Source organism: Colias croceus, chromosome 22 (genome assembly GCF_905220415.1).
Source record: "Colias croceus chromosome 22, ilColCroc2.1".
NCBI lineage: Eukaryota > Metazoa > Arthropoda > Insecta > Lepidoptera > Pieridae > Colias > Colias croceus.
In genome coordinates, this window is record NC_059558.1 from 2,813,083 (window position 1) to 2,828,671 (window position 15,589).

Here is a 15,589-nt window from a genome sequence, read left to right on the forward strand (position 1 = left end):
AACTTTGGGTAGGGTTTAACTTAGCGCGGGTTTTCTTTAATCTGGTTTTATCGTTTTTCACATAGACAACTATTAAAGTGACAGATCCCTGATTAAAAGTTAGACTGTGTTTAAATTGTTTTTTGGTCGTACCATGTCTAAAACCCCCATGTTTTTATTAGTCCCTCCTCCCCATTTAAACATCCCCACTTTTTCGCAAAACACAGCAAACCCCCCTTTATAATTTCCTCCCCCCTACTCCTCCAACTACAATTTTAGCCTCTCTCCTTACCCCCTACTCCTCCAACTACAATTTTAGCCTCTCTCCTTTCCCCCTACTCCTCCAACTACACTTTTAGCCTCCCCTCTTTCCCCACACTTTTAGCCTCCCCTCTTTCCCCCTACTCCTCCAACTACACTTTTAGCCTCCCCTCTTTCCCCACACTTTTAGCCTCCCCTCTTTCCCCCTACTCCTCCAACTACACTTTTAGCCTCCCCTCTTTCCCCACACTTTTAGCCTCCCCTCTTTCCCCCTACTCCTCCAACTACACTTCTAGCCTCCCCCCTTTTTACTCCCTATACCCATTAGGGTTGCCACTCTGCCACCTCCACACATCCCCACACATCTGCGCCAGTGAGCGAGTCGCGTTCCAGGCCAGTAGCTGGCTCGCTGCGGCTGGCTCGGCCCAGTTGGCGGCCAGGTCTCCCGCTCTACGGGGGGAAGGGACAAAGGGTATGGGGCGGTTACTGGCCTTCTCGAACGCGGATATCACTTGGTATACTGAGTAGCCTGTGCCTGTGCCTGTAAGATTAGAAGTAAAATAATAAATTAAAATATAATAATGGTTTATTGATGATTAAAATGGGAATTAAAATAGATTTTAGAAACTTTGACCAGAACAAAATTTAACGATTGTTAGCTTTGAATTGTTATGGAAGTACGAATTATTGGTTTGGACAACAAATCATCAGTACACACATACATATAAAAAAAGAGCGTGTGTCAAAAGAGAAAATTCTTTGGCAAGATTCAACGATACCAAAATCGTCACCTTAGTCCATGACGCGACCTCGAAATTTTACTCTCAACGCGCCTAAAGAAGTTTCACTTCAATAAAAATCGCTTATCGCTTCAATAATAAAATTTGAAATTTTTCGTGATGGTCACTTTATAAACATACACTATTATAGTTCACACTTAACATATTATGTGTTCCATTATAATACGTCATTAATATAGCAAAAAGTTATGTAGAATGCCAAAGACACATCAATTATTAACTTCTCGAACTTTCAGCATTCTCTAGCTTATCATAAACTCACCCAAGTTAATAGGGCAGAAACCGCTGAACCCATTCCGATGGAACAACTGCAGCGCCTTCACGTGCCCATCGGCCAGATCCACCACGTGTATATAATCTCGCACACCGGTGCCATCTATTGTTGGATAGTCTGTACCGAACACTTTCAGTTCTGGTAGACGACCTACTGCCACCTGCAAATTAATATACCTATAACCTATTTTTTATCTATCTATACTAATATACTAATATTATAAAGCTGAAGAGTTTGTTTGTTTGTTTGTTTGAACGCGCTAATCTCGGGAACGACTGGTCCGATTTGAAAAATTCTTTCGGTGTTAGATAGCTCATTTATCGAGGAAGGTTATAGGCTTTTCATCACGCTACGGGCAACAGGAGTGGAGCCACGGGGGTGAAAGCGCGCGGAGCAGCTAGTGTCAAATATATTAATTACCTGTGCAATAAAAGGCATCAAGTTGTTAGGTATGCCGTTAGGGTCTTCCCCGATCCGACCGCTGGGGTGAGCTCCTACAGGGTTGAAATAGCGCAGAGATATTATTTTCCATTTCTGAAATATTAGAAAATATAAAGTTAAAATGAGGAAAATAATAAAAATATTTATTTAGTTCACCGTACGGTACAGAAAAATTTTCTACACATCAACAGTTAAATTCGTTACACTCACTTGGGTCCTATATATCACATAGCACTTTAATTTCAATGCCCAAATTATCACCAAATTTCACAAAAATACTTTCATTTATATCAGAGATATTTAGTTGTCTTGCAGTTGCATTGATTCTGCTTTTGTTTCAATTTTCTGCTACTAAAATGTTCTCCATACCTCTTGCAAATCCTATAGTTCTTAGGTTAAGATGCCTGCATACAGCACCTTTACGATTTCCTCACAAGAGCAGCTGTAGCTTTTAATAATAAAACTTTTAGCCATTTGGCTAGGCTATCATTTAACTCACCGGATCGCTAGCACACAGGTCCTTCAAGATCTCTTCACAGAAGTACTTGGTCCGACCAACCGAACCCACGACCTGTCGGGTGATCCTCAATACTTACCTTTTGTTTTTGACCATTTAGTCATTTGGCTAGGCTATCAATTAACTCACCGGGTCGCTAGCACACAGGTCCTTCATGATCTCCTCGCAGAAGTACTTGGTCCTGCCATAAGGGCTACTGATCCCACGACCTGTTGGGTGGTTTTCGTCCAATGGTAATTTCTCTGGTTCGCCGTACACAGTACATGAGGAACTGTATATAAGGTTGTATACGCTGTGGTCACGCATCACCTAGATTTGGAAGAAAAAACAAAAAATTGCAAAAAAGAAGTTTGTTACTGGAAATTTTGATCAAGATACGTCATATTCGAATTTGGGAAATTGTTCAATTTTTTTGAGAATGTTCTTGTTCAAGATAACAAATAAAAGGCAAATAAAGTAAAAGGTGCCTGCCTCCCGTCTGAAAAATAAATCAAGTCGGGCGTTGCGTACATTTTGAAAAATCATGCTTCACAGTTAGGACAAAAGAGATTACATATTTAATTGGTCAACAGATAAAGTATGAAAACTTTTTGTCGTTCCCATGCCTGAACTATTTGGAATTATACTAGGAAAGGTAAATTTTAGGAATGATAAGACGAAAAGCATTTAAAACTACATATCACATTAGTAGGTACATACCTCGAATAACGTGCATGTTCCGGTAATGTTCGCCTGGCAGTACTCCAGAGGCTTTTCCACGGACTCGCCGACGGCTTTTAGGGCAGCAAAGTGAATCACGCATTGCACATCATGCTGAAAAATAATATCTATACATATAATAAATCTGTAGAAGGGTCAATTCTGTACATTGAAAATATTGAAAAAATAAATAGCAGGGGGTGTTACTGGATCGATACCAAACCCAAATATGTGATTAAAAAATTTTTTGTCTGTCTGTCTGTCTGTATGTTCAGGCATCACGTGAAAACTAACGGTCCGATTTCGATGAAACTTGGTATAACCTTATTATCCTGGGCATAAAATAGGATACTTTTTATCCCTGAAAAATACGTAGAAAAAATTAATCTTAATTTTTCCGCGCGGACGGAGTCGCGGGTGGAAGCTAGTCTATACTTAATATTGGATATATGCGAAAGTGTGTTCGTTTGTTTGCCTCACAAATCGATACCAAGGATCGGTTTGTGGCATACAAAGGAGCGACGTTATGCTATGATATTGTTTTTGTTTAATGATAGTATCTGTGATAGTATGAAGGCTAGAGAGTGGCTTTTTACTGAGATTAAACATTCCATGGGAATTTTGACTACTTCTGCTACAACTATAGACTCATAATCGTATATAAAATGGTCGTCAAAATAGAACAATTATCGAAATTAGCACCTTATTCCGTGGCAGTAATGTTCAAAGTCTCACCCATTAGAAAACTTGGCCAAGAGTTTTGCTTCGAATTTTTAATCGTATTTTGAGTCGAATTTGTTCGTCTTTGAATCTGTACTAATCTATACTAATATTATAAAGCTGAAGAGTTTGTTTGTTTGTTTGAACGCGCTAATTTCAGGAACTACTGGTCCGATTTGAAAAATTCTTTCGGTCTTAGATAGCTCATTTACCGAGGAAGGCTAAGGCAACTATAATCACGCTAACACCAACAGGAACTGAGCCACGCGGGTGAAACCGCGGGGCGCGGCTAGTATAATATAAAAAATAAATATATTATTTTGTTTATTACGAATTTGAAGAACGCTTATAATACAAATACCTACCTTTCCAAAAACATTGCTCAAGCCTTGCTTGTCACGAATATCCACTTCATAGAACTGTATCGTCTTGCCTGTCATTTCTTCTATCCTTAATAATGCTACCGGTTTCTTTTCTCCTTTGGCTCTGAAATCGGACCACAAAATATTAATCCAACCTTTTAAAGCACATCCTTACCATACATTTTGACGCCAATCTTTTCAACCGATTTCAAAAAGATGAGGTTCACAATATGACTGCTTTTTTTTTCGTTTGTCAACTCAAAACTTTCGACTGTGTGGACCGATTTTGATGATTCTTTTTTTATTTGAAAGTGCCTTCCGGTTAGGCCCATTTAAATTGTATCCAGTTCTGACCGTTTGAAGGCATTTAGTTTTTGAAGTGAAATTTCTTTGAGTGCGTTGAGAGTAAAATTTCAAGGTCGCGTCATGGCAATACCGTCACACAATAGAGTAAGGCGACGATTTTGGTATCTTTGAATCTTGCCAAAGAAGTTTCACTTCTGACACTTGTGCTCGGCACACACGCTCTTTTTTTGGGTTGTTAACTAATATAATCACTTATCACCTATAAGCATTAGACAGGTTGTCAACCACGACGATTTCGTACTCAAAATCTGATTTTTCGAGCATCGCCATGACGGTGTGCGAGCCGACGTAGCCAGCACCGCCTGTCACCAATATTGCTGGCATTTTACTGGAACAAACGTATGGCAAATTAGTATTTGGTTAGTCCTGAATACCTGGTAGTGATAGATCTAGTAAGGAATTTGGAAATTTATATATTTGAGAGAGACAGAGACAGGTCTGAGAGAGACAGGTCTAAAAATAAGTGGTATTTGAAATTATAACGTTTTGAAGTTAATATTATGTCTGCAATTATTGGTCGAAATCAGCAAAAATATCTTATAAAAATTCGGAAAATAAAAATAATATTAGTTAAATTACATTGTAGAAGAAAAGAATAATAATAATAATCAGGGTGACGTAGATATACTCAATTAGCATTCAGCATATTAGCTAAAACAAAATGTTAGTTGTTAACTCTATTTTAAAATAAGTACTTGACAATATCGGTACATACAACTTTTAAGTATCACAAAATATACACCACAAATCACGACACACTGATATTATATCAAAAAAAGAATGAATCCGATTAATTTTTTCAACTTCAAAAATGGAACACATTTTTTTTTAAACGCGCAGTCCAAAACCGAGCTATGGACAAAGTATTTGATAATCTGTAGCGCACATACATACCAATTGAATAGAACATAAAACATGTAATGTGACCTATATGTTATGAGTCTGTATTGTAACTACGTCAACAATATACTTGAGAATATGTATCAACAATGTAGATCGTATTTTCAAGCATATTTGCAGACAAATACTTGAAATCGTTTATGAATTGAGTGGTTTGATTACCATGTTCTATTTAGAATATTTCTGATAAAAATGTAGATTATAAATTAACATAAACAATTTGTATCAGTAAAAAGTTTATTTTTCGTGTCTAGTCTACCCATAAAACTTATAAGGTTTTTTTTAGCGTTAAATTATAAAACACCAATCAGCCTCAAACTAGCGCATTTCTCTTTGATAGAAGTTTTATCGTTTGTAAAACTTACGATTTTTAGCACTCAATAGCTCTTTGTTAACAAAATAAAAGATGACTAAGGCAGAAGGGACTAACTAACTTTTTATGTATTGATTACTCAGCGTCAAATAGTTTCCAATTTCCAAAAAATCGTTTATCTAACCGGAAGAATGTTGTACTTAATATCTATGTTTTACAACCATTAGTTTTGTATCATTTTTTTTAAGTAACTAGGTGTTTTGATAAAGATATTTGAGTAATATTCGAATTAGAATGTAATTTGAGTCCGTGTGATGTCTTTATGATAGAGGGATTTTTTTTTGAAACTCTTAATATTCATATACTTACCTAGTTACAAATTTGAATATGAGCTTCATAGTTGCATTGCCACGTCCAAGATAGACATAAACATACTGATTTGGAGCGTAAAAGTTACAATTATTTCACAGCTAGTTTCATAGACGAAAACAAATTATTAAGTAATCTATTCATACTTTTACTGAAAATTCTATCTTATTTAGGTAACTATATTGTAAAAATGCAAGTAAAATATAACTGAAAGTGTTTGTTGCACGTCTCAATGAATTATTGTATTATTATTTATTTCTGTGTCTAGGAGGCTAGGCTACTTTTTTCACAGCGGTGAAAGATCTCATTCCCATGGCAATTTCCCCTCGACAATTCGGGCGGACGGCTAGTAAAATACACTAATAAGGGCGTTTGTCCACTACAAGGAATTTTACGGTCCGGCATTCCGATTTTTTACGGTCCGGCATGGCACGCCATTAATGTAAATACTAGCTTGTGCACTATACGTAATATTACTGTCCGACATTTTACTTTTCCCTATTCCGGATGGTTTTTTGTGTCTACGAGTCGCTGTAGGTGTAATTGTTTTCGAATGCCCACTTGCTTGGATTTTACTCTTTTTACTGCATATGCCAATTGAAAGCAAGCTCTTGTTTTACTTTCTTTTAGTTGGCAATGAGATTTGAGAAGTCGGTATTGTTATTTTATATACATTGACCTATAATAATTATTATCTAAGTAAGTGTTGGTAAGTTAAAGTTCCAGTGGGAATAGCTTTAGCTCCTCGTCACCGATTAAAATAAATTAGTGAAACACGCATTTTAAATCTCTTACGGAACTTTACTTTTTATTATAACGAAGTAATATAATATTTCACCTTCTATATACTTATTCTTTACTTGTTTCTTGTAAAATGCAAAAACAACCATTTATTATACATTATACCGCCAAACTTCCTTGAACTGTACCGCACTGATCCGAGTAAAGACGGACAGGTGCACATGTCCGTGAACTTAGCAGAGCATTTTTAGCAGATCAAAAAAATAATGTGAGTTCTTATCGCGTGCAGTTGAGTTCTAGAGTTCCTGATACTTTTTAGAAATAGTTCTGGCGTTTTTACCTGAAAAAACGACATTTGAAAAAATGATCTGCCAACTTCCCGTAGCAGAGCATTTTTAGCAGATCAAAAAAATAATGTGAGTTCTTATCGCGTGCAGTTGAGTTCTAGAGTTCCTGATACTTTTTAGAAATAGTTCTGGCGTTTTTACCTGAAAAAACGACATTTGAAAAAATGATCTGCCAACTTCCCGTAGCAGAGCATTTTTAGCAGATCAAAAAAATAATGTGAGTTCTTATCGCGTGCAGTTGAGTTCTAGAGTTCCTGATACTTTTTAGAAATAGTTCTGGCGTTTTTACCTGAAAAAACGACATTTGAAAAAATATCTTAGCAGAGCATTTTTAGCAGATCAAAAAAATAATGTGAGTTCTTATCGCGTGCAGTTGAGTTCTAGAGTTCCTGATACTTTTTAGAAATAGTTCTGGCGTTTTTACCTGAAAAAACGACATTTGAAAAAATAACGTAGCAGAGCATTTTTAGCGGATCAAAAAAATAATGTGAGTTCTTATCGCGTGCAGTTGAGTTCTAGAGTTCCTGATACTTTTTAGAAATAGTTCTGGCGTTTTTACCTGAAAAAACGACATTTGAAAAAATTATCTGCCAACTTCCCGTAATAGATAATTTTTAGCGGATCAAAAAAATAATGTAAGTTCTTATCGCGTGCAGTTGAGTTCTAGAGTTCCTGATACTTTTTAGAAATAGTTCTGGCGTTTTTACCTGAAAAAACGACATTTGAAAAAATTATCTGCCAACTTCCCGTACTAGATAATTTTTAGCGGATCAAAAAAATAATGTGAGTTCTTATCGCGTGCAGTTGAGTTCTAGAGTTCCTGATACTTTTTAGAAATAGTTCTGGCGTTTTTACCTGAAAAAACGACATTTAAAAAAATTATCTGCCAACTTCCCGTACTAGATAATTTTTAGCGGATCAAAAAAATAATGTGAGTTCTTATCGCGTGCAGTTGAGTTCTAGAGTTTCTGATACTTTTTAGAAATAGTTCTGGCGTTTTTACCTGAAAAAACGACATTTGAAAAAATATCTTAGCAGAGCATTTTTAGCAGATCAAAAAAATAATGTGAGTTCTTATCGCGTGCAGTTGAGTTCTAGAGTTCCTGATACTTTTTAGAAATAGTTCTGGCGTTTTTACCTGAAAAAACGACATTTAAAAAAATGATCTGCCAACTTCCCGTACTAGATAATTTTTAGCGGATCAAAAAAATAATGTGAGTTCTTATCGCGTGCAGTTGAGTTCTAGAGTTCCTGATACTTTTTAGAAATAGTTCTGGCGTTTTTACCTGAAAAAACGACATTTGAAAAAATTATCTGCCAACTTCCCGTAATAGATAATTTTTAGCGGATCAAAAAAATAATGTAAGTTCTTATCGCGTGCAGTTGAGTTCTAGAGTTCCTGATACTTTTTAGAAATAGTTCTGGCGTTTTTACCTGAAAAAACGACATTTGAAAAAATTATCTGCCAACTTCCCGTACTAGATAATTTTTAGCGGATCAAAAAAATAATGTGAGTTCTTATCGCTTGCAGTTGAGTTCTAGAGTTCCTGATACTTTTTAGAAATAGTTCTGGCATTTTTACCTGAAAAAACGACATTTGAAAAAATGATCTGCCAACTTCCCGTACTAGATAATTTTTAGCGGATCAAAAAAATAATGTGAGTTCTTATCGCGTGCAGTTGAGTTCTAGAGTTCCTGATACTTTTTAGAAATAGTTCTGGTGTTTTTACCTGAAAAAACGACATTTGAAAAAATGATCTGCCAACTTCCCGTAGCAGATCATTTTTAGCAGATCAAAAAAATAATGTGAGTACTTATCGCGTGCAGTTGAGTTCTATAGTTCCTGATACTTTTTAGAAATAGTTCTGGCGTTTTTACCTTAAAAAACGACATTTGAAAAAATGATTTTCACACATTTCCGTGCGATTTTAGAAATTACATTCATTTCCTAGGAATTTTATAGAATGACGGATTACATAAATTTCCGTTAACATATATACTATGTTATCGCAAATGTATGAAATCAAGGAATTGTATACAAATCCTAGGAAATGTGTACAATTCTGATACCATTTAGGAAATGTATAAAATGTTGTTTAATTAACTATTTAATGCATAGATATCCTAGGAAATGTATAGTCTTCCTCGGAATTGTATATAATTCCAATATCGTATTAGGAAATGTAAAAAGTAAATGATTTCTGTAATAAAACACGTTGTTATTTTTTTTTATTATAGCACTTATTGAGACAATCGGGTAAAGAACTCAACTGCACGCGATAAGTACTCACATTATTTTTTTGATCTGCTAAAAATGATCTGCTACGGGAAGTTGGCAGATCATTTTTTCAAATGTCGTTTTTTCAGGTAAAAACACCAGAACTATTTCAAAAAAGTATCAGGAACTCTAGAACTCAACTGCACGCGATAAGAACTCACATTATTTTTTTGATCCGCTAAAAATGCTCTGCTAAGTTATTTTTTCAAATGTCGTTTTTTCAGGTAAAAACGCCAGAACTATTTCTAAAAAGTATCAGGAACTCTAGAACTCAACTGCACGCGATAAGAACTCACATTATTTTTTTGATCCGCTAAAAATGTTCTTTTAAGTTATTTTTTCAAATGACGTTTTTTCAGGTAAAAACGCCAGAACTATTTCTAAAAAGTATCAGGAACTCTAGAACTCAACTGCACGCGATAAGAACTCACATTATTTTTTTTATCCGCTAAAAATGCTCTGCGAAGTTATTTTTTCAAATGTCGTTTTTTCAGGTAAAAACGCCAGAACTATTTCTAAAAAGTATCAGGAACTCTAGAACTCAACTGCACGCGATAAGAACTCACATTATTTTTTTGATCCGCTAAAAATTATCTAGTACGGGAAGTTGGCAGATCATTTTTTCAAATGTCGTTTTTTCAGGTAAAAACGCCAGAACTATTTCTAAAAAGTATCAGGAACTCTAGAACTCAACTGCACGCGATAAGAACTCACATTATTTTTTTTGATCTGCTAAAAATGCTCTGCTACGGGAAGTTGGCAGATCATTTTTTCAAATGTCGTTTTTTCAGGTAAAAACGCCAGAACTATTTCTAAAAAGTATCAGGAACTCTAGAACTCAACTGCACGCGATAAGAACTCACATTATTTTTTTGATCTGCTAAAAATGCTCTGCTAAGTTCACGGACATATAAGTACTCACATTATTTTTTTGATCTGCTAAAAATGATCTGCTACGGGAAGTTGGCAGATCATTTTTTCAAATGTCGTTTTTTCAGGTAAAAACACCAGAACTATTTCAAAAAAGTATCAGGAACTCTAGAACTCAACTGCACGCGATAAGAACTCACATTATTTTTTTGATCCGCCAAAAATTATCTAGTACGGGAAGTTGGCAGATCATTTTTTCAAATGTCGTTTTTTCAGGTAAAAACGCCAGAACTATTTCTAAAAAGTATCAGGAACTCTAGAACTCAACTGCACGCGATAAGAACTCACATTATTCTTTTGATCCGCTAAAAATTATCTAGTACAGGAAGTTGGCAGATCATTTTTTCAAATGTCGTTTTTTCAGGTAAAAACGCCAGAACTATTTCTAAAATGTATCAGGAACTCTAGAACTCAACTGCACGCGATAAGAACTCACATTATTTTTTTGATCCGCTAAAAATGCTCTGCTAAGTTATTTTTTCAAATGTCGTTTTTTCAGGTAAAAACGCCAGAACTATTTCTAAAAAGTATCAGGAACTCTAGAACTCAACTGCACGCGATAAGAACTCACATTATTCTTTTGATCCGCTAAAAATTATCTAGTACAGGAAGTTGGCAGATCATTTTTTCAAATGTCGTTTTTTCAGGTAAAAACGCCAGAACTATTTCTAAAATGTATCAGGAACTCTAGAACTCAACTGCACGCGATAAGAACTCACATTATTTTTTTGATCCGCTAAAAATGCTCTGCTAAGTTATTTTTTCAAATGTCGTTTTTTCAGGTAAAAACACCAGAACTATTTCAAAAAAGTATCAGGAACTCTAGAACTCAACTGCACACGATAAGAACTCACATTATTTTTTTGATCCGCTAAAAATTATCTAGTACGGGAAGTTGGCAGATCATTTTTTCAAATGTCGTTTTTTCAGGTAAAAATGCCAGAACTATTTCTAAAAAGTATCAGGAACTCTAGAACTCAACTGCACGCGATAAGAACTCACATTTTTTTTGATCCGCTAAAAATTATCTAGTACGGAAAGTTGGCAGATAATTTTTTCAAATGTCGTTTTTTCAGGTAAAAACGCCAGAACTATTTCTAAAAAGTATCAGGAACTCTAGAACTCAACTGCACGCGATAAGAACTCACATTATTTTTTTGATCCGCTAAAAATGCTCTGCTAAGTTATTTTTTCAAATGTCGTTTTTTCAGGTAAAAACGCCAGAACTATTTCTAAAAAGTATCAGGAACTCTAGAACTCAACTGCACGCGATAAGAACTCACATTATTTTTTTGATCTGCTAAAAATGCTCTGCTACGGGAAGTTGGCAGATCATTTTTTCAAATGTCGTTTTTTCAGGTAAAAACGCCAGAACTATTTCTAAAAAGTATCAGGAACTATAGAACTCAACTGCACGTGATAAGAACTCACATTATTTTTTTGATCTGCTAAAAATGCTCTGCTAAGATATTTTTTCAAATGTCGTTTTTTCAGGTAAAAACGCCAGAACTATTTCTAAAAAGTATCAGGAACTCTAGAACTCAACTGCACGCGATAAGAACTCACATTATTTTTTTGATCTGCTAAAAATGCTCTGCTACGGGAAGTTGGCAGATCATTTTTTCAAATGTCGTTTTTTCAGGTAAAAACGCCAGAACTATTTCTAAAAAGTATCAGGAACTATAGAACTCAACTGCACGCGATAAGAACTCACATTATTTTTTTGATCTGCTAAAAATGCTCTGCTAAGTTCACGGACATCAGGTGCACAAGCAATTCATCGGTTTTTTCATGCCACACCGGACCGTAAAAAATCGGAATGCCGGACGGTAAAATTCCTTGTAGTGCACAAGCGCCCTTAAAATGTAAAATGGATATGGTTTTTTTATTAAAATAAAAAAAGTGTATGTTTACGATTATTATAATGTGCTAAAAATACAATCATAACTCAATCACGGTTAGGTTTCGTGATCTTTCAGATATCGCGGTAATATTTTTTTGTTTAAACTAGCAAAATATCTGTGTATATGGCAAATAAGATACGGATTGAAAATGTTGAATTTACTCAGGTGTGTCTTTTATTTGAAATATAATATAATAAGAAGGCATGACTAATAATTGTACTGTAAATAATTGTAAATGACGTAAATCTTTATATTTTCATATGAACACGCTACGTTGTTCCAACAGTAACTGATATTTTACAGATGATTTAGAATATGCAATAAAAATAATCCCCGAGGTCGATAACAATGTTATACGTATTTCCAAGAAAGTAATAAATACTGGATTATGTAAGAGTTCCATTAAAATGTGTATACGAAACAAACTTTATACGAAAACATCACATTTTATCTTAACACTTAACCAAACATTATTTTAATTAAACGATTTAATAGGTACGTACGTAATCATGTCAAATTAAATATTTTTTTAAGTGTTATCGTTGATTGAATTAATAAAAAAAAAAACTACATTACATCAATGCTGGCTGACAATACACGCGTGCACAATGTAAAATAAAATTAAATAAAAAAAATACGAACTTTTTCACGTTTTGGCGGGAACGGGCGATAAGTTCGGCGATTGCCAGGTTACTGTTTTGTCGCCGGATCCTCCTATTATTTTTGTAGATTAGTTTTATCGTGCGGTGTATCAAAGTTGTTGAGCGCTATTATATCGCTTTTTAACTAACGATACGAGATGATATATTATGGTAATTAATGATTGATATTTTTAGTTTAAATTTTTACAACTTAAAATATTACATTTTGAAAATGTAATATTTTAAGTTGTAAAAATTTAAATTAAATTGGATTTTTTAAAGTGTTAATAAAGTATCCTTCATTGACTCTACGACAATATTTAAAAATATATTAGCAGCAGTTTCTACCACTACCATGTGGTAGTAGTGCATGAGCATTGCATTCTAGGTATTTTCACAATCACCGCGACCGGTCTGAATTAAAAATCAGCAGTGTTTCGTTCATTTAAGTTTAATAAATTGTGTTTGTGAATAAATATGTTCTTTTTTTTCTGAGCCTGCTCTATTGTATAACCTACTCTCGCTATTTCTGTATGACCTATGTGCAAGTAGTTTGTAAATTTTGAAATACTCTCAAAAGCTCTTTTTTGAGTTTTTTTTTAGTTTTAAGCCCCCTAATATAAAAGTATTAATTTTCGCCTTGATATTCTCGAACTGCAACTAAATTTGAAGCATAGTTTAAAAGGTACATAGGGACACCACGGAAAGCAACTTTGTTATATACAATGTTGAATGTATAATCATGATAGTAATAATGATGTTGATGATATTATATGAAGCAGGATATAATATCATAAATGAATACTAAACTATGTACATATGTATTTCACTTTTTAAATAGCTCCATAGAGCCAAATACTTTTTAATGTTTTTTTAATACAGAACTTTGTCTTACTTTTCATTCTTTACACATACTTATTTTCTAGATGATGGTAAAAAATGAATATTTAACATCCATACTAATATTATAAATGCAAAAGTAACTCTGTCTGTCTGTCTGTTACTCAATCACGCCTAAACTACAGAAACCAATTTGCATGAAATTTGGTATGGAGATATTTTGATACCCGAGAAAGGACATAGGCTACTTTTTATTGTGAAATATGTACCACGGGCGAAGCCGGGCGGACCGCTAGTTGAATAATATGTACGATGTACCTAATGAATGTTTCTACATGTTTTGGTCATGGGCCAGGCCAAGAGGTAAATAACACAACAGCACACTTTCGATATATCAATTAGTACAGAAATGTTAGAAGTCAGAAAGAAACGGATTGTTATACTAATATTATCATACAGCGAACCTTCAAGATCACTACATAGTATAAAACAAAGTCGCTTTCCCTGTCCCAATGTCCCAATGTATGCTTAAATCTTTAAAACTACGCAACAGATTTTGATGCGGTTTTTTTTAATAGATAATGAATGAATGAATGAATGAATGAAAACGCTTTATTGTACACCATTACAAACAGGAAAAGACATACATATACAGAAGAGAGACATGCACAAATGGCGGCCTTATGGCTTTAGTAGCCATCTCTAGATAGAGTGATTCAAGAGGAAGGTTTTAGTATATAATTTATTATGTTTTAGACAATGCGGGCGAAGCCGCGGGCGGAAAGCTAGTATATTCATAAACTGATAGATGAATACTATTATGTTTTCAAGTTTTTTGTCAAAATTTCAGTCAGAGTAGGGTAAAAAAAAACAAATATTGAAATATCTATCTCGAAGCACGTATATACGAAAGGTAGTCTAGATCAAAGAGTATAATGTATAGTCTAGATCCAAGTAAATTATTTCATACAAATGATACCTAGTATCTGAAAACCATAAAACCTATTTTTATCAAACATATACTTACTCTATAATTGAGATTCACTCAGCTTATACACCAATGATTCCAATGAAACACTTTATTTATATAGATGAGATTAATTTCCCGGAAACTTCCTTCAACACTAACATTATAAATCGAAATAACTACATGTTCTGTGTTTCTATTTATACGATATTATGCATATTCACAATGAAAATACAATATTTTGAACGTCATCGTATATTGTGATAAAATAAAAATATATGTATCGCGAGATTAAATAAAATTTATTACCTATATTTACATTTTAATTTGTTTGAATTTGAAATTTGACAATAGGGTGTAAATAATTATGACACTGACATTGGACTTTTTTTTTCGATTGGCCACTTGCGGGACGCTAGGAATATTGGTGCATGTTGGCTATATAAAACACAGAAATAAAAGTTCCTTTTTTTGCTGATATTTTTGCGTTATTGATCATCCCACCCTATACACTTTTTTACACAAGATTTATGAAACTTAAGTTCTACTACGATTGAATAAAAAAAAGGGATTTTTATTTTTTTTATTTTTTAAATTATGATCAGTTATTTTGGTAGGGGATTCACTTTTAGTTTCGTATCAAAGAAATATCAATGATTTGAATAGATTGAATACTTGAAGTGATATGTACGACATCGAAGCCGCAAGACTAGAAAGCAAAGCTGCAGCTACGGAATTCTTTATGCTTATCTTTATGGTACACCTTTGTTACACCACATGTTACAATATAGGTTTTTTTAATTTTTTTAGTTAATACTAGCGGTCCGCCCCGGCTTCACCCGTGGTACCTACATGTTTACGTTTTTTTTCATAAGAATCATCCTCTTACTTCAAGGAATAGATTCCAATGTTCTTACTGTTCTGTGATTCCAAAGCGCAC

General features: G+C 34.2%; 1 protein-coding gene across 5 annotated transcripts; it reads right to left on the reverse strand.

Annotated features, from left to right (window-relative positions):
* Positions 1-501: 501 nt before the first annotated feature.
* On the reverse strand, positions 502-14,966 carry LOC123701928 (UDP-glucose 4-epimerase). 5 transcript variants are annotated; one of them, XM_045649553.1, is made up of 8 exons: positions 14,710-14,966; positions 4,619-4,747; positions 4,057-4,177; positions 2,972-3,085; positions 2,402-2,581; positions 1,735-1,848; positions 1,303-1,474; positions 502-781 (listed from the first exon to the last, which is right to left on the reverse strand). In XM_045649553.1, the coding sequence occupies exons 2-8, from the start codon at positions 4,741-4,743 to the stop codon at positions 549-551; spliced, it is 1,059 nt and encodes a 352-aa protein (XP_045505509.1). In that variant the 5' UTR covers positions 4,744-4,747; positions 14,710-14,966; the 3' UTR covers positions 502-548. The 5 variants fall into 5 exon arrangements, with proteins under 5 accessions (XP_045505509.1, XP_045505512.1, XP_045505508.1 ...); XM_045649556.1 differs by lacking the exon at positions 14,710-14,966 and adding an exon at positions 12,844-12,883; XM_045649552.1 differs by lacking the exon at positions 14,710-14,966 and adding an exon at positions 12,705-12,727.
* Between the last annotated feature and the right edge of the window lie 623 nt (positions 14,967-15,589).